At 59.2% G+C, this 17,140-nt stretch overlaps 6 protein-coding genes across 6 annotated transcripts; 2 read left to right on the top strand and 4 right to left on the bottom strand.

Moving 5' to 3' along the window:
- Nucleotides 1-891: 891 nt before the first annotated feature.
- On the top strand, nucleotides 892-1,713 carry GGTG_03539 (hypothetical protein; the record flags this gene model as incomplete). The annotated part of the gene is made up of 3 exons (XM_009221319.1): nucleotides 892-903; nucleotides 1,252-1,335; nucleotides 1,636-1,713. 3 exons carry the CDS (start codon nucleotides 892-894, stop codon nucleotides 1,711-1,713), a joined length of 174 nt encoding a protein of 57 aa, XP_009219583.1.
- Nucleotides 1,714-2,004: 291 nt separating this feature from the next.
- GGTG_03538 (hypothetical protein) lies at nucleotides 2,005-4,064 on the bottom strand. Its single transcript, XM_009221318.1, has one exon. The coding sequence runs from the start codon at nucleotides 4,038-4,040 to the stop codon at nucleotides 2,373-2,375; it is 1,668 nt and encodes a 555-aa protein (XP_009219582.1). The 5' UTR covers nucleotides 4,041-4,064; the 3' UTR covers nucleotides 2,005-2,372.
- Nucleotides 4,065-4,176: 112 nt separating this feature from the next.
- GGTG_03537 (sugar transporter STL1) lies at nucleotides 4,177-6,398 on the bottom strand. The gene is made up of 3 exons (XM_009221317.1): nucleotides 6,198-6,398; nucleotides 6,035-6,123; nucleotides 4,177-5,967 (listed from the first exon to the last, which is right to left on the bottom strand). The coding sequence occupies exons 1-3, from the start codon at nucleotides 6,296-6,298 to the stop codon at nucleotides 4,457-4,459; spliced, it is 1,701 nt and encodes a 566-aa protein (XP_009219581.1). The 5' UTR covers nucleotides 6,299-6,398; the 3' UTR covers nucleotides 4,177-4,456.
- Nucleotides 6,399-6,857: 459 nt separating this feature from the next.
- Nucleotides 6,858-7,469, bottom strand: GGTG_03536 (hypothetical protein; the record flags this gene model as incomplete). Its single annotated transcript, XM_009221316.1, has 2 exons — nucleotides 7,289-7,469; nucleotides 6,858-6,989 (listed from the first exon to the last, which is right to left on the bottom strand). Exons 1-2 carry the CDS (start codon nucleotides 7,418-7,420, stop codon nucleotides 6,858-6,860), a joined length of 264 nt encoding a protein of 87 aa, XP_009219580.1. The 5' UTR covers nucleotides 7,421-7,469.
- Nucleotides 7,470-7,635: 166 nt separating this feature from the next.
- On the bottom strand, nucleotides 7,636-9,828 carry GGTG_03535 (hypothetical protein). Its single transcript, XM_009221315.1, has 2 exons — nucleotides 9,137-9,828; nucleotides 7,636-9,012 (listed from the first exon to the last, which is right to left on the bottom strand). The coding sequence occupies exons 1-2, from the start codon at nucleotides 9,303-9,305 to the stop codon at nucleotides 8,051-8,053; spliced, it is 1,131 nt and encodes a 376-aa protein (XP_009219579.1). The 5' UTR covers nucleotides 9,306-9,828; the 3' UTR covers nucleotides 7,636-8,050.
- Nucleotides 9,829-11,070: 1,242 nt separating this feature from the next.
- GGTG_03534 (GYF domain-containing protein) lies at nucleotides 11,071-16,906 on the top strand. The gene is made up of 5 exons (XM_009221314.1): nucleotides 11,071-11,392; nucleotides 11,478-11,616; nucleotides 11,741-12,143; nucleotides 12,257-15,971; nucleotides 16,049-16,906. Exons 2-5 carry the CDS (start codon nucleotides 11,513-11,515, stop codon nucleotides 16,399-16,401), a joined length of 4,575 nt encoding a protein of 1,524 aa, XP_009219578.1. The 5' UTR covers nucleotides 11,071-11,392; nucleotides 11,478-11,512; the 3' UTR covers nucleotides 16,402-16,906.
- Nucleotides 16,907-17,140: the final 234 nt, after the last annotated feature.

The raw sequence follows: 17,140 nt of genomic DNA, 5'->3' as shown, positions 1-17,140 counted from the left end.
TGCCAGACTTTCCCAAACACGCAAGTACAGCCCCGAAATCCAGCCATTTCCGAGCGCAAACGGCTGCATGGCCCAGCTGCCCCCTTCCCCGCCGCATTTCCATGCAAACACCGAGGGCCGTCCGTGTCGCGCATGAATGTTGATGGGACCGCCTCGGAGCCGGCCGGGGACGGCGCTGGCCCGAGACCGAAGCTGAAGCGAAGCCGTTCCGGGTGTCTAAAGTGCAGGATAAGGAGACGCAAGTGTAAGTCAGTCTTTAGCCAGGGCGGCTTCTGAAAATGACACGGCCGCAGCCATGACAATCAAGCGTATGTGGGCTAACTCGAGGCATCGCGCCGCCATGGTCTAGGCGATGGAGTAAAGCCACGCTGCGAGCGATGCGTCCGCAGCAACCTCGAGTGCAGCTACCCCAGCGGCGTCACATTCAAGGATGCAAACAATATTGGCATTAGCACCTCTCCGAGCACTGGAGCCAGCCATGCCGCATCGCCCGGCTCCTCCAGCTCTCCCTACCCGAGGCTGCAGGTCAGTGGCGCGTTCGACTGGGCCGGGGCAATGAGCCATGTCTGTACGATGCTGACAGACTTCTTTTTTTCAAGTTTCTGCAACCAGGAGTTAGAAGCCGTCGAAGGCAGAAATTGGGATCGCCCACCAGAGTAGCAGCTCCTCAGAAATCCCAGTCCATATTGGTCACACGGCAACAGCCATTAGAGCCCGAAACCGAGATCCTACGGCGATCCGAGAACCATGGGGTAGTTCACGAGCGCGAAATAATCACTAAAGAGAACTCAAGAGGAATCCCAAATGTTGTCTCACCAGCGAGCTCCCACCTGTTGGGAGAGTCCGGGTGTGAACTTCCGCCCGAGCAAGGCAACAGGACGAATGTCGAAGATGATGACGAAAGTACATCAAGTGGAAATCCAATGCCGGCATCATATACGCAGTCTCCTGCGGACGGCTATGAAACCGCGGTCAAGGTGCTTGTATCACTAGGCACTGGTAATGAACCCGAGTATCCTATCACAGTCCGATCAAGGTTCGCAGACGGCCACGCAGAAGTGGAAAGTCGGAGCCCTTGCCCTTTGCCATCTCAGGAATCGCGGCTCTCCTTTCTGTCGAGCGACGCGTTAGACGAGATGCAGACGCTGCAGCTTCTGACACGGTTTCGATATGTAGTTGCCCAATGGGTAAGGAATCCCCACCTCTCATACTCAATTAGGGCGACACACCCGCAAGCTGACGCCAGCACAGCTGGACCTCTGCGACCTGCACCAGACCTTCGGCATTGCCGTTCCCATCATGGCCGCGAGATCGCGACCAGTCCTCGACGCTATGGTGAGCATAGCCACCCTTTCCGGGTCCACGTCGGCAAGTATCGTGCACTGCTCCCGCGGGACACCGCCTTCACTCGAGGACATTGTAGCGGGCGCGCTAGATACCGCCCGCCACTTTGTCGAAGCCACGCCAACTTCATGGCGGGTGCATCTGGCGGAAGAAGACTTCATGCGCCCCGCTCTTGCGTCTTTTCACGACAACCGGATATGGACTCGAGCCATCTGTCTACGTCTGCGCCTGGGTAGGTGGTGTGCGTTTTTCGGTTCGAGAGCTGGTAGGGAGCTAACAAGAGCAACACAGCCCTTGCCTGCGCATTGGCGTCTAGCGGGGAACAAGAGATCCAAGGTGCTGCCATGGCTCGGCTCGACTCCCCGCTAGGTCTGGTAGGCCCAACAGACATCATGTTCGACTGGGCTTGCCGAGCAGTGGTGTTGTGTCTGAAAGCAGTCAATTTCTGCTCGGGAGCCTGTCAGTTTGACTTATCTCGCCCCCAGGCATGGTATGGGCTTGTCGAGGAGCTGGCGAGTTGGCATGCGACCCAGCCCAAGTCTTTCCGCCCATTGATCGATCTAGAATCCACCTCAGGGCCTGCGCCGCCACCGGAGAGCCTCTTCCCGGTCTTGTGCTTCACAAACGGCGCTGCCGTTCTCGGTAACCAACTGTACCACGGGGCGATGCTGCTTCTGCTGCGCAACAAGCCGCGTACAATGCCGCCACACTCGCTGCAGCTATTGGGTGCTGCTCAAAGCTCACAACTTTGGCATGCCCGCCGTGTGTGCGGTATTGCGATGCACAACTCACACGTTGCCTGGTGGGATCCGTGCCTCCTGGCAGTGGTCTATGTCGCAGCGAGCACGATGACCTACGCCCCGCAGCAGCAACAGGTTCTGGAGTGTCTTGAGCGTGTCGGGTACCTTACTGGGTGGCGGGCACAAACCTCGTATTTTTGCGGTGCGCTGGGTCGCGAGTGGGGGATGACAGCGGTCTAGGGGAGAAAGAAGGTTGCTGTGTTTACCGACATCCAAGACGAGCAAGTATCAGCCGGCATCGGTAGGGACTTTGCCTTGTCGGTTGAACTTCTGACTCCTGCCAGCTTGGTAGCCCCAGGCAGCTTCCAGGTCTGGAATCCGCCAGCATGTACCCCACCCCGTCGTTGCCTCGATGTTCCGAAGTAGCTTCACTATGACAGAGTGCTCAGTCGGGTGGCTGAGGAGCCGGCCAGCGATCCATAGCGGCTGGATAGCATTGTTGAGGCAACCTTGGTGTAGATTGGTCTGGGAGATTCCGCATACTCGTTTGGCGTGGTAAATCGCCGACCCCGCTAGTCCTGTCGGGCGTTCACCAGGATCATTGAACCGAGGCAACAGCCCCAGAAGGAGGATGCAGGCGGTGTGATACAGCTGGTTCGACGAGATAGCCGCCCAGTGCACGAAGAGGATGCGCGGGAACGGCGATGTCTCGATTGTCTGGATGGGGCACATCTCCAACGGGCGTTGGTCAAGCCACGCCTGGAGTTCAAGCCAGAGAGAGAGCCACCGTGCCCTGTAAACTTGGTCTGTACAACCATTGGTGTCCCCGAGCTCGACATAGCGGGTGCGCGCGGCGATGAGGCCGCACGCCTTGGAACAAAGAAACACGGAGTAGTTCGCACACATGTCGGGGCTTCCAAGACTCCGAAAGATGTCGCCCGCTCCCTGCAGCTCTGCGCCCGGCGGTAGCCAGCGATGGATAGGAACCAGTGTGTCCTCTAGCCCGTCAGATATCAGGGCTCCGCAGAGATCCATCCTGGCATAGCACCAGAATACAGCCTGAGGCAGTCCGCCGGTGAACCCATGGACTCCGAACGCTTCAAATAGGGCAGCACAACCTTCCAGATGTCTGCGCCAGTCTGGCGCACTTGCCGACATCATCTCGGTGACGCAAAGTACGGTGCAGACCGGAATGACAGCAGGGTCGCGGGCTTCGAGTAGAGGCCCGACGAGCCGGATAGCCTCCTGGTAAAGCTCGAGACTGTCGAATGAATGCCCGGCAGTGGCACTTGAGCGACTGCCGGTCGCGTCTCTCGCTCTCCTTGCCCGCGCAGCCTTGCGCTCCATGTGACGAGCAGACAATGCGAGGACCGAGTAGAGCAACGCGGGAGATGAACGTGCCAGAACAGGGACCTGGATGCCAAAGGCGCGCTCGCTATCGAACATGTCTAGCCAGGGAGCAATCTCGGACACATAGTTGGCCATATATTCAACGTGTCGACCCCGAGATAGTATTGCCGACGTCTGGGCCTGGAGATCGGCGACGTCATTTGGGATGTTGGGCTCTTGGAAGAGCAAGAAACGAGCCGGCGACGCTTCGCGGGTGCTGGCAGCAGGAGATCCCGTCTCTTCTGAGAGCAGCACAGTGTGGACGTGCTCTGCCTCGCCAACACTTGGCCTATCGTCCGGCGTGGCTTCTCTGGTAGGAGCAGCAGTCGCGGCAATTTTGAAGATCAGCGAGCGGAGTTCTTCTTGGAAAGGGAGATATCCCGGGTCCAGTACAAAATCGTCCAGAGTCCAAACGGCCGACGGAGACCAAAAGTCGGGTGCGTTCGTCGAGGCAGGTGTGCTGCCAGGTGGGGCAGTCGCCCTGGTTGAGGAGATTGCAGGTGAATCGTGAGGTTCTTCGCGGCCCGGGCTGAATGGACCGCCGAATGGAAGAGCGGGCGAAGACATGGCGAAAGCCTCTTCTGGTGAAACAGTTGTGGAGGGTGAGAGTGTGTGAGGAGTGTTGGGGGTGAAAAGTTACAGGCGCATGACCGCGGGAGCACGGTGCTAGTACCCACCACCGCACGTGGCAATGCTTTCTCTGCCCGTCAATCAACCTCGAGAGATGGCAAATATTCTCATATTCGCCGGGTATAGACTCTAATCTATCTATCTTCTATCATATGCTAAATGCAGGTACTGGAACAGACCAGAACATATGGTGGTAATCAAAATACTTCACCGCGACATGACTGCGCAATCTCCACTGTCCAGCGTCGTCGCGTAAGAAACGAAAATAACGAAAGCAAAGACTGCATAACAGCCGCCGGGCCTTCTCGAGCCCATGGTATCATTCACACCTTCTCTGATTCCTGCGTTTTCTTTCAGACATTCCTGTCACCCGCGGCGGATGCAGAGTTGCCGATCCCCGGCGCCGACGTGCCCTGCTCCTCGTCGCTGCCGCTTCCCCAATTCGAGACGCGCGGCTTCTCGTCCGAGGACGTGCGCTGGACGGGCTGGGGCGCCTTCTCGCCGGCAGTGACACCAGCCGCGGCACCCTGCCGGATTAGGCCGTACTTGATGGACTGGCCCTCAACCTCCTCGGGCGCGAGGTAGGGCAGTTCGTACGCGGCCTTGACGTACGACATGTTGTCGGAGAAGCCCTTAGCGAAGATGATGTCGATCTCCTCGAGCGAGCGGCGCTTGGTCTCGGGGAAGAAGAAGTAGATAATGGGCACGAAGAGGCCGTTCATGATTGCGAAGAAGACGTAGGTGCCCCAGCTGATGTTGGCGATCATGATGGGCACCACCATGACGACAAGGAAGTTGAACAGCCAGTTGGTGCACGTGCTCACTGCGTTGGCCTTTGCGCGCGTCTTGATCGGGTTCACCTCGGCCGGGTAGAGCCACGGGAGAGGCAGCCACGTCGCGCCGAAGAAGGCGATGTAGGTGAACAGGCCGACGGCCGCGCCCTTGGCAGCCTCCTCGGTGCCGGGGATCAGGCACGCAAAGACGAGGACCATGGACAGGCACTGGCCCACGCTCCCGATGAGGAAGAGCAGCCGGCGGCCGGCGCGCTCGATGACGAACCAGGAGGTGGTGGCGAAGATTGCGTAGACGATCATGTTGACGCCGCCGAGCAGCAGCGCCATCTCGTGCGTCTCGTTGAGGCTCTTCTGGAACAGGATGGGGAAGTAGTAGATGACGGCGTTGCAGCCGCCGATCTGCTGCATGAGCTGCGACCCGGAGCCCAGCAGGACGCGCCGCAGATGCTGCGTCGGCCCGCCAGTGAGGAGCGCCTTGAAGGGCGTGCTCTTCTGGCCCGAGAAGCCCGAGGCCTTGATGCTGTCGACGATCAGGTCGCGCTCCTGGGCGGTCTCGGCCGAGTCGAGCTCGTAGCCCCTGAGGGCCGCGATGACGCGGTCCGCCTCCTCGACGCGGTCGTGGGTCAGCAGCCATCGGGGGGAGTCGGGCAGGAAGATCATGGGCACCGCCACTAGGAGGGCGAAGATGAGCTGGAAGGCGATCGGGAAGCGCCACACCAGGTCGTCCGGGCCGAAGCTTGCTCCGTAGTCGAGCCAATACGCGATGACAGTGCCGAACGCGATGGTGCCGCCCTGGATGCAAATAAGCAGGCCGCGGTTGGACGTTTTGCTGCACTCGGCCTGATATGTTGGAATCGTCGAGGTGTTGATACCGTTGCCCACGCCCATAACCGTTCTTCCGATGATGAACTGCGCCAACGGAGCTTGACTGGGCTTGAGTGTCAAGACCTGGATCACTACGCCGAATGCCATGATGATCGCACCAAGGATCATGGCCTTTCGCCTTCCCAGAAGATCGCCTATCCAAAGGATAAACATGGCTCCTGCTAAGCATCCGATCTCATAAATGGCTTCATTGGAGACATTCTTCGTTAGCACAACTCCTTCATACCTCCCCGGATCTGAAAAGGCACATGCCAGTCACGAAACCCTGCATCGTCGGGTTGTCCCGCGTCTCTGGAAAGTAGTCATTGAATGCGGGAGCTGAGATGATGCCGCTCATAACTCTGGGGAGCAGCAGCGAGCCATGTTAGCTCCACCTGGTCGATAGACATTGGCGTTTTCCAGAGCGAGAACTTACCCTTGGTCGTATCCGAACAACAGGAAGCCCGTCGTCGCGACGGCCGAGACGGTCACCGACAACGGGCGCCCAGTGAGGCCCATGAACCTGGGCGGCGCCATGTTTTCGTTGCAGGCTTGTTCCGAGTGATCCCTCCTGTCGTTTGCGCGGACTTGGGTATCCAGAACAGACAAGACCGAGGCCGGAATGTGTCGATGAATATTTTCGAGGGTCTTCCCCCAACGATCTACAATGGGGAGAGTCCCCTTATATACAGCTAGTGTGTTGGGTCGATCGTCCCCCCATCACCCTGATTTTTCTCCACCATATCCTCCGCCGTTTCCTGCTCAGGTTTCTTCATTGCTGCTTGTCTTGGCGTGTGTATCCAGTCCTCCACTAGCCTAGTGTGATGCCCTACGTAGCACTGTGAAGCAGGCAGGCCGAAGGCAATCTTCCGGGAATGCACGAGGGACTCGACTCGCGGCTCGACGGTTATGTCGCATCAAGGCCAAGATCTGATGTTCGGAGGAGATGAGGATCTCTGGATCTCTGGGTCCAACATATCAGATTTTCCTTTGGGCGATACAGTGACAGGGCAGGATGGGGGGCACTTTGCCAATGGTCGTCATACTGGGTCCCCTCAGTGGACGGAGGCTCCGTCGGCGACGTTGGGTGCCACTGTTAGTGGTTGGCAGCTGAGAGAATGCTTGTCAGGTTGGCCCCACCTCCAACGCGGCCCCAGTCCCACCACTGGGCAGGCCCAATAAGGTCATCCCGTGGACCCGGCCCCTTCGCGGAGCGGGAACCCCTCGGCTGCAGCGGCAAGCATGGTGGTAAGCTGCCGGTACTTGGTGCCCTGGCACACACAGCCTAAGATTGGCCGCCCGTGTCTTGGGCAAGTCTTGATAGCAGTCAAGAGTTGCGTGGCAGTGCGCAGGGCTGGGCGAGCACGAGTCGACAATTCCACTAAACTGCCCGCCACCAACCCCTCGACCACAACACGCCAGACCCTCGCACAAGCAAAGAGTGAGGGAGCACACGGAAGGATCGACGTAGGCAAAGCGCAAAGTTAGGTATACAGGGGGTGTGGGCAGCGAGCGAACTGTTCACACCGACGACACCCTCATGAATGATAGGATGTGACGCCCAAAAGCAGTGTATTCAACACAGTGGCCCCAACAGAAAAGGAAAGACGCACCGAAGCATGCATAGGGGTCTAATGCCGGCCCAGCAGCCCCCGCCATCTCACATGCTGTCCGAGGTAGGCCCGTGGAAGCGCAAATGCTGACGGAGTGATGCTGCACGCAGGCCACGAAGGAACGGATAAGGGGAAAGAAATTTCCCCCTATCTTGGGGTATCCGGCCATTCCATTTTATTCCCCACGCCGGAGGGATCATCTTTACGTCATTGCCAGTTTCCTGGACTGTGCAACTGGGGCGCGCTGCTTAGCCCAGATACCGGTCCTCACAACTCACATGCACATATGTTTGCCTAGAGGAAGAGAAATTCACACCTGATAACTATGGCTCCGGAGCATGACGGCGGAAGGAGGTGTGAGCTCGGCTGGCTTGACCGAGGTTTGCGGCGTGGCTCTGGGAGACCACTCACGAAAAAGAAAACGGCTAGGAGAAGAGAATATTAAGATCGATTCGATGCCAGCCCCAAAAAAAGAAAAGGAACTCCGGAACATGCTCGCCGAGTGATAATTTCCCAAAAAAAGACACAATTTAACTCCTACATGACTAGATATGCGGCCCGAACAACCCCGACGAAGACATTCCGCTATGCGGCATCTACAGCGGCCCACACTTGGGTGTGAAATAGGTGTATATGTACTGTGATGGGTAGTGGTGTATAGTGTTGTCGATTATCGTTATCGTGGTGTTTCGGCTCGGTGGAATGGACGAGAGTGCACACTTATAGGCGACGGTTGATGCGTCGTGGCACTGTTCAGTATCGAGGGCGGCACATGTGGAGAGTTTGGCGCCTCGACAAGGTACGCCATCTCGTCCGCCGTGCCAGGTAGCTGGTGAATGCCTGTTGAGTGTGGCGCCTCGTACACCTGGGGCTTGTCCTCGGCGGCGCCCCCGTACAGTGGCGGAAACCGCGGATGCATTGGGGAAGGCGTGGGCGACGAGAACACGGACGGATGGAGGAGATGGTGTTCGTCGGGCTTTGGGCGCGATGGTTGCGGTTCCTGGCGCTGGAAATTGTCTCTGAGGTCGGCCAGTTCGGCACGTGCGGCCGCCGCTTCCCGGCGCGCCTTTCGACACAGAAACAATGAGCCTATGAGCGCGCACGTGAGGGGAAGACACAGGCCAAGGCCAACGCCGAGACCGACCGTGGTCGCCAACCTCCTGTCCGAGTCCTCGACTTGTTCTCGGCCGGCTGCGGTGGCGGCAGCCAGGGCAGTCGCAAGCGCAGTGCCGTCAGGGGACGCAGTGGTCGTGACCGTCGCCGTGGCGGCGCCACCACGGGCGGCGGTGACGAAGGGTGGAGGGCCTCTCCCGGACCAACCCGGTGAGCCCCCACCACCACCAGAACTGGAGTCTGCGACGCATGTGCCGGCCTGCAGGATGCCGTTCTGCGAGAATGGGCGCTCGTCGCGAATCTGACCCATCGGCACGGTGAAGTTTCGGCTGCAGTCGTCGGTACGTGAGCCGCAGATCCAGTGGTCAGCGCTGCCCGAGCATTGGCGCAGCTCTGAGGCAGAGTCTTGCTGTTCGGTTGTGCACCATCGCGGGCAGAGATCGCTATTCCAGCTTTTATCGGTGCAGGAAACACGGGCTATTTGGTTGGATGTGGGATTCCAGCATAGACCGTTGCTCAGACAGGCTAAGTCCAGAAAAAATGATTGGGTCAGTGATGTCGTTTTAGATGCCGCTAAGTAGAATTCGGGCTGCAACAAGGATGCATTGGTGCTATTGGAGGGCCTCGGAGTGAGTATTATATCACCTACTTTGACTTGGTTCGCAGCAAGAGCTAGCAGCGCCGCTACCGCATGCGATTCCCCTTTCATGAATCTTGCCGCCTGGGAAAAAGCACTGCGTGTTGTTGTTTTGCTGGCCCTGTTGCCCTTGTACCACAACCGCCCGAACGAACAGGACGAAGAGGAGGAAGGCTTGCATGAGGCCGCCCCACAGAGGGAGAATGAGAAAGAAATAAGAGGAGAGATTTTGTGAAATATGTTTGGAGAGTTCGCACAAGGAATTGCGTGCAATATGTGCTTGAAGGAACGCTTGGCGCTCTAAAAGGTAGGAAGGATACGGATGCGGTAGGAGATGCGGTAGGATGAGTTCGGAGGCATAAACTCATCCTCTCGATGGCCGGGCCGTCCCTAGAGGTCTTGATATATACCATACTGGTGTGTGAAACGCGTCCTTCCGTCCCATCCATGGTGGGTGGCTAGGCCGCTTTGTGCGACCACGGCAGGTCAGCCAACGGCAGCATCTAACGTGCCGTGCCACAATAGAACCAGATTGTGCCCCTGCATTTGGTGGCGTTGGTGCTTCTTTCCCAAGAGTTCGATGCAGCTCGTGCCAAACGGGAGAGGGTGCGCAGTAGCGGCATCGCCTTGGGTGCATCCAACAACGGACCAGCCCCCTGTCAGGAACAGTGAGCAGGCCAAAATAAGCAGCCAGGGCAGTGTGGGGTTCGCAGGTTCGGGACCGCGCCGAAAATGATGCTCAGGGCCGCAAGATCACACGGCGAGATTGCAGCGACACAAGTATCTCGGGACCGACGCTGGGCCTCCCGGCTGCATGCTGCAGCAGCAAGCCGCCTTTATCCGGCTGGGCCAGCATCGCGCCCCACGCTTCGCCTCTCTGACGCCACACACACACGGGCCTGCGCCTGGTGGGAGGAGCGGGAGGCTCTCGCTCGTCTATTATAGCAGTTCATTCCACGACTGCTGACTATACCGGGAGGATCATGATGTGCCGGACGGGTGTTTGCTTTCGCAAGTCGTCGCACACGATCCGACACGCATGTAAGCGGCGAGTGTAGTGACCGCAAAAGCAAGCAGGAGGGATTGTGGCAAGAGGACGATGAAGATGGCCAAAAGACCCAGGCCAGGAAGGGTGGGGGGAGTTGAACTTTAGTGAAGGTTACTACCTAGATAGTGGTAGCTGACACAGGCGATCAATGTGCGCAGGCCGATGTATATAACGGCACCACACTGTTGGCGCTACTGGAAGCGCCCGTGAGGCTCAGCTTGGTGCGGGTTAGACGGTGGTGGTGGTGCCCGAATGCTACCCCAGAAAAACGACCCGGATCCGGGGTTCACTGAACGGGACCGTGAGCTATCGGTGCGGCATCAGGAAGGAGACTGCCAACATCACCGACTTGATAAATGGAATGCTCCTAGGGCGTTCTACACAGGCAGATGTCTCAGGCATAAGCATTAGCCATGTTTTGTTGGTTCTGGAAACACTGGCACTCCTAGTCAGGAGGGACATCAACGAACGCCGAGCGACGGCTCACGCCCACCGATACACCCACCTTCACCACAAAAAGAAGGGAGGGGAAAAATTGAAACATCAAAAAATAGAAGAAGAAAAAGATAAGAACAATGAATGCGATTCAAGTCCCAAGGTCCAGAAGGTTGGAGAAGGGTCATTGTGACGACAGACTCGACGAACACGCGTCTGATTCGTAGACATAAATGGAAGCTTTTGTTTACGAATCGGAGGCCGCGCCTTCTCCACAACACCACCATCACGTGGACAGTCAGGTGCCAGGCACTCAGCGGCGAACTGGAGGGAGGGTGGGGCCGTGCACGCGCCCTGCTGGTTGCGGCACGCTGCTTCTGGCGAATCGCTGCGGGCGAGGACAGCTGTTACTGGCTCCAGTGAATGGGCTCCACCTGGAGTCGAGAGGCCCAGCCCAGTGCCTCAACTTTTCGCCATGGATTTTCTCAAGGCACAAATCCAAACCTGAAGCTTCCCATTCAGTCTTTCGCACTCCGTTTACTTTCTAAACTACGCGCAAAATCCAAAAAATTCCAGCAAGCCTGCACAACTCTGTTCCAGACCTTTGACAGCGACCAAGCATCTTCGCCCTCACTGTCTCGCAACCCTCCCATCCACATTTGCCCTTCCGGAGACCCCTGTATCCGTCGCCATCATCGTCGCACGTTTTGCCGGGGCAAAATATCGCGATAAGTTTTAGCTCGGAAGCTTCTTTCTCAACACAGCCCCCGACTGCTGCTTCGCGTGTGCGTCCTGGTCCGCCCGCGCTGTGCCCCAGCGATTGCGAAGTTTCCGGCCCTTGTCGTGCTCACAGCCTGACTTCCATTACAGTTGCCAATCGGCCTTCACGAGCAACAGCATTCGAAATGCCCTCCCAACTCCCATCGAGCTTCGCATCAGCGGCCGCTGGCCAATCGAGCCGCGATTCTAGAGGCGGGCGTGACGGTCGCGGAGGTGGCAGCGGAGAGTGGTGTGTGCTTGCCTACCCCTTGAACGCGATGCGGCGGGGGTGTCGACCCCGTCATGGGGCCATCTAAACGCGCCTTCCCCGCAGGAGCCTCGAGCTAACGCGTGCCCGTTTGTGCTACTTCTAGGTCTCGGCGTGATGGTCGGTCGACCAACGGCACCATGACCTTCCGCCGCTCATCAACCACTCCTTTCAACAACCAGTCCACGTCGCAGCCACCCCCGCCAGCCGACGGCCCCGCACCCCAGGCACAGCCCACCCCGGCCGACGCCGTTCCTTTCGACGGATCTCTCCGGTATACTAAGGAGCAACTACTAGAGATCTACAAGGTGTCTGATACAGGTACTGCCGCCAACGTGGAGAGCTTGTTTGTCGCTGGCTGGACCCCAGCGCCTGTCAGCGGGAGCGCGGCCAGGAACTGGGGAAAGGGCAACGAGAGCCATGTTCCCCAAGACCCCAGCGTATGCTGGGACACCAGCGGCACGGTCAAGCCTATCGGTTTGCAGGATATGTCGGCTGAGGAGAAGGAGGTGCGTCATCGTCTTGTTCGTGTGATCCTTCGCAACCGCCATGTTGCCAAGAGGCTCACTCGTCGCATGGGTGCAGCCGGCGCTTTCTGGCTAACATTTCACCTTATCAACAGCTGTTCAACTCCGATGTCAACTCCACAATAAAGCCGCCACAGCAAAACAAGGACGGGCCCCATCAGGGGGGAGGCCTCAACGGACGCAAGGCATCCGTCTCTCATGGCAGCGCCTTTGTGACCTCGTCCCCCTCGACCGCATCGCGACCGGGAACTCGACGCCGAGAGACTGGCGACGCGAGCCCATTCCCCGTCGACGGTCTTGTCTCGCCGACCGGAAATCGATTCGCGCGCGGCGACTCGTCGTCATGGTTTGGTCGCCGGAGCCTCGAGGAAAAGGAGGACACGTTCGAGGAACCGGCGGAGGATCTGTCGGCTATCAATCGAGAGGCACCCCCTTCGCGATCGACCGGATTTGGGGCGCTTTCGCGCTCCAACACCGCCGGCACAACCGGCTCGGGCGCGTCTGGGTTTGCAAATTTGTGGGGTGCGCCCTCTGCGCCCGCGGCAGGTCCATCTGCCATGGGTAGCTTTGGCAACTTTTCGATGACGGCCTCTGCGATTGGCGACAAACGCTTCACGGGCGCACGAGAGAGCCGTCTCGCGCACCTGATACCCAAGGATAACGCTGCCTCCCCCGTGGATGGCTCTTCTTTTCCTCCAAAGGGAAACGAGGCCGCAGCAGCCGAGCCCGGCCGATCCTGGCGCCCGCGTCCTCGGACCGACACTGACCCGTTTGGAGAAGACAGCGGTAACCTCGGCTCCCTTCGCGAGGGCACTAGCCCGTCCCCTCAGCAGGTGGGGGGCCCGCGCGGAACCATCTTCGAAACCCCCGTGAAGGGCTCGGCGGGTGACTTCGGGATGTCGGGTCTGAACCTTGGTGGACAGAAGGAGGAAACGGGCACCCCCGAGACGAACCCCTACCGTAGCCCACCTGCCGAACGCGGAGACGATGAAGCGGGTGGCGGCGATTTTGGCCCAGGACATACTCATGGCCAAGGCGCGGATCAGCCCTCGGGGTTTGGCGCGATCGCCCGCGGATTCGCTGCAGCAAATATCGAGGGAAGTGCAGGTGATCGCAGCCAAACTTCGAGTGTTGGGGCGAACAAGGGCTTCCATCCCCTCAATACCCTGACGGGCTGGCCTTCTGGACTAACCTCGGGCACTCCTGACCGAGAGCGCTCCGGCTTCCCGAACCCGTTTGGCAACTCCATCTTCAGCCCCGACATTCAGTCTCCCGCAGGTGGGTTGTCAGGCATAGGCAACGTCTTTAGTCCCGCCAGCGCGGGTGGCTCGCTCCGTGGGGGCTCCAAGCTTGGATCACTATTTCCTGCCGCCATGCAGGCGCAGATGCAGGTGCCTGACCACGAGGGGCTCGCCGATCCTCTTGCGGATTTCCGGCAGGTGAACCCTTTGGGCGCCATTGGCCGCAGTGCTACCGGCCCCCAGCCCCGGGAGACGGACAGTCCACTGCGTGGTGGCCGCTCCGGCATGTTTGAGGAGCTCTTCCCAACATCTGATGCGGCCCGGGCCCAAGGCCTATTCTCCACAGCCGAGCCTTCCCAGGGTCTGACGTCCACCAGCCAGTCGCAGCCCTTCGCCGCTGTCACATCAACCCCGTCGTTCCCTGGTATGCATGCCCAGAGCGACACTCCCCCTTCGCAAACCCAAGCGCGGACAATGGTAATGCCCGATCGTATGAGGTGGGTGTACCTAGATCCCCAGGGAAGCACTCAAGGGCCTTTCACTGGCTTGGAGATGAATGATTGGTACAAGGCCAACTTCTTCACCCCTGACCTCAGAGTCAAGCGGATTGAAGACGACGACTTCGAGCCACTGGGCCAGCTCATCCGTCGCATCGGCAACTCCCGCGAGCCATTCCTCGTGCCTCAGATTGGCGTCGCCCATGGGCCGCCGTCGCAGGCTGGTCCCTTCTCGCAAGGTGACGCCCGCGGGGTCATTCCTCCCCTTGTGGGTGCGTTCCCGAGTTTCGGACGCACACTCACAGCCGAGGAACAGAACAATCTGGAGCGGCGCAAGCAGGAGGAGCAATTCTTGATGCACCGCCAGCGCGAGTTTATGGCCCAGCAGCAACAGGTGTTTACCAAGATGGCAATGCAGGGTGGTGCTCCAGGCGTCCTCCACCATCACTCGAGCGCTCACAGCCTGCAGAGTCAGCCTAGCTTCAGCAGCATGACGTCCCCCATTGGCATGCCTCCTCAAGCGACCATCGGCACCATTGGAGCCCCAGCCGTCGGACCCTCCTATTTCGATGGCACCACCCAGGGCCTCCCGCAGTCGGGTCTCACCGCTGCCCCGACGGATATCTTTCAAAATGATTTGAACGTCCAGGAGCGCCAGATGCTCGTGAACCTTCAAGGTGGCGCCGGTGTGCTCCCCAACATCCTCCAGTCTCAGCGCCTGGCTGCCGGCAATGTCACCTCTGCCCCCAGTAACCCTTCCCTGGACGCCAGCCTTCGCAGCCAGCTCCCTGGTGTTGATCAGCTCCAGCAGGACTCCCAGGGCTTTAGCGCTAGGCTGAAAGAGTTCCAGGAAATTCGCGCCCAGAGAGATGCCGAAGAGTCTGGGGAGCCCGCAGCAGCTACTGCGAAGCCCATTTCGCCCGATGAGGCTACTGCCGAGGAGACCGCAACCAAGGCATCGGCCCCGCAAGACGCGGCGCAGATCGCTGAAGAGGTTGCTAAAGCCCAACAGGATCAGAACAAGAAGGCCGCGGCTCAGGCGCAGGCTATGCTTTCCCTTACGCAGCAGGTTCAGAAGACACAAGCCGCTGCTGCCAAGCAGGCCCAGCCACTTGAAAGCGGCATTTTGATGCCATTCCCACCCCCTGCTGGCGCGCCGCTTGCTGCACCAACCGCCCAGAGGACCCGTTCAACACTGCCGGATCAGTTTGCTGTCAGCCGCTCCCACTCGGGCACTCCCGAGAGCGCTACTCAGACGGCCCCACCGCTTGCTCCTTGGGCCCGCGCCGAGCCCGAGCAGCAGAAGGGACCCAACTTCCGTGAGATCCAAGAGGCCGAGGCAAAGAAGTCCGCTCGCGCCGAGATTGCTGCCGCTGCCGCCCGCCGCGCGGTACTTGAGCAGGAGGCTGCTCTCGCCCGCGAGCGCGAAAAGACGGCCGTGAGTGGCGCTGCTCCCATTCTTCCGACCTCGAGCACATGGGGCAGCGGCTCTCCCGTAACCCCTTCAGCTTCTGCCAGCGCCTGGGCTAAACCTGCCGCCGGTGGAGCCAAGGGCGGCAACGCTACTCCCATCACGGGGCCTACGGCCGCTGCGACCAATGCTGAGAGGAAGAAGACCCTGGCCGAGATTCAGCGCGAGGAGGAGGTTCGTAAGCAACGTCTCGCCAAGGCCCAGGAGCAGGCCGCCGCCGCCACCGCGGCGGCTATCATCAACAACAACAATATGGGCAAGCGCTATGCCGATTTGGCCAGCAAGGTTGGCCAGCCTGGCGGAGCCCCGGTGAGCGCTGCGGCTGCCGTTGCGGGCGGACCCCCGGGCGCTGGCTGGGCAACGGTTGGCGCGGGTGGAAAGGTCAAGGTGCCCACTGGTCCTTCGGGGCAGCAGCAGGCCGTCCGTACTGCCAGCTCTGGGGCCGCCAAGCCTGCTACCACTGTGGTGGCCACCAAACCTGTCCTCTCTCGACCCAGCGTGACGCCTGCCGCTAAGCCTGATACACTCGGTGCTGCCATGGAAGAGTTCAACAAGTGGCTTCGCCGTGAGCTGGGCCGCGGCATCGCCAGCGGAATTGACAGTAGGTTGCATCCTTGCTGCCCTGCCGACTTTCGCTTTGTCATGTTCTCATCCCCTCGCTAACAACGTGCCCCGCAGTCGATACCTTTGCCTCGACATTGCTTGTACTCCCGCTCGACCAAACACTCATCTCCGATGCGGTGTATGCCAGCTCCACGACCATGGACGGCCGCCACTTCGCCGAGGAGTTTGTTCGGCGCAAGAAGCTTGCCGACAAGGGGGTGGTAGAGAAGCAGCCCGCGGGCGGTCGCGGCGGTGCCAGTGGCCCTGGAGCTTCGTCGGCTACCAACTCTGATAAGGGCTGGAGTGAGGTCGCCAAGAAGAGCAGCGGTGGCGCTGCTGCAACCAACGGCGGCAACACAGGCAGCGAGGGCGCCATTCAGGGCGCCGGGTTCAAGGTGGTGCCCGGCCGCAAGCGTGGCAAGAAATAATCTAGTCGCTCGAGATCTGCGTTGACGGTTTGTATACTTGGCGGCTCAGGGGCATGCACGGAACACGGTTGGTGAGCTTTTTGCGCCAAAGTACCACCCAAAACATCTGTCTCCTCTCGTCACTACCGCTTGATACACCGTCATGCTAGCAATAGAGCTTCGAGTTCTCACGTCCTGCCCTGTAACCCTGTCGGTTTTGACATATGTAGCAAGCAAGTTTTTGTCATAACATCATCTGAGGAGCCCGCTATCATGATTCACTGTGCGTTTGGATCCCTTGTCTACCCAGGTACGTAGCTGGTGTTGTGCTTCTGGAGCAGCACGGAACGAAGAGAATGCTCTCGATAGAAAAAAAAAAGGAAAGAAATAGCAGCGAGCGGTTTGAGAAATTAGAAGCGTGTATAAGCTGGCTGTGAAGTAGCCTGCTGGGCGCTTACGCTCCCACACAGGAATTACTCTAGTGGGCTGTGGCGCATTAATTGGAGGCATGGTCTTGGCTTGAGAATTGCCCGGTTTGGAGTTGCGAAGCCGCTTTTTGCATGTACCCTAAGACGATAGTAGTCGGAGGCGCTGCCGACACGTTCTCCGGATCGTGCCATCTATCGGCGTTGCCCGGGTTTGATGACTTGCCTGATGCGCCCTGTGGCGGCCTGATTGACGCTTGAGAATCCTCCCACGCGGGAAACGAAAACTGGTCCAGAAAGATCCAGGATGGGAAGAAATCCCTGCCGACAAAGAC

This window comes from Gaeumannomyces tritici, assembly GCF_000145635.1.
Source record: "Gaeumannomyces tritici R3-111a-1 unplaced genomic scaffold supercont2.2, whole genome shotgun sequence".
In the NCBI taxonomy this organism is placed as follows: Eukaryota; Fungi; Ascomycota; class Sordariomycetes; order Magnaporthales; family Magnaporthaceae; genus Gaeumannomyces; species Gaeumannomyces tritici.
Note: the sequence above shows the minus strand (reverse complement) of the source record. Positions and strands in the feature narration are given on the sequence as shown.

Excerpts from the sequence above, each read along its gene's own strand:
- GGTG_03538 (XM_009221318.1), bottom strand. The coding sequence starts at position 4,040 with ATGTCTTCGCCCGCTCTTCCATTCGGCGGTCCATTCAGCCCGGGCCGC.
- GGTG_03537 (XM_009221317.1), bottom strand. The coding sequence starts at position 6,298 with ATGGCGCCGCCCAGGTTCATGGGCCTCACTGGGCGCCCGTTGTCGGTG. Across the intron at positions 6,124-6,197 it reads TTGTTCGGATACGACCAAGG|AGTTATGAGCGGCATCATCT; the intron begins GTAAGTTCTCGC and ends GCTGCTCCCCAG. Across the intron at positions 5,968-6,034 it reads GATGCAGGGTTTCGTGACTG|CCATTTATGAGATCGGATGC; the intron begins GCATGTGCCTTT and ends TCTCCAATGAAG.
- GGTG_03535 (XM_009221315.1), bottom strand. The coding sequence starts at position 9,305 with ATGCAAGCCTTCCTCCTCTTCGTCCTGTTCGTTCGGGCGGTTGTGGTA. Across the intron at positions 9,013-9,136 it reads TTGCTGCGAACCAAGTCAAA|CCTGTCTGAGCAACGGTCTA; the intron begins GTAGGTGATATA and ends TTCTGGACTTAG.
- GGTG_03534 (XM_009221314.1), top strand. The coding sequence starts at position 11,513 with ATGCCCTCCCAACTCCCATCGAGCTTCGCATCAGCGGCCGCTGGCCAA. Across the intron at positions 11,617-11,740 it reads GGAGGTGGCAGCGGAGAGTG|GTCTCGGCGTGATGGTCGGT; the intron begins GTGTGTGCTTGC and ends TGCTACTTCTAG. Across the intron at positions 12,144-12,256 it reads TGTCGGCTGAGGAGAAGGAG|CTGTTCAACTCCGATGTCAA; the intron begins GTGCGTCATCGT and ends CCTTATCAACAG.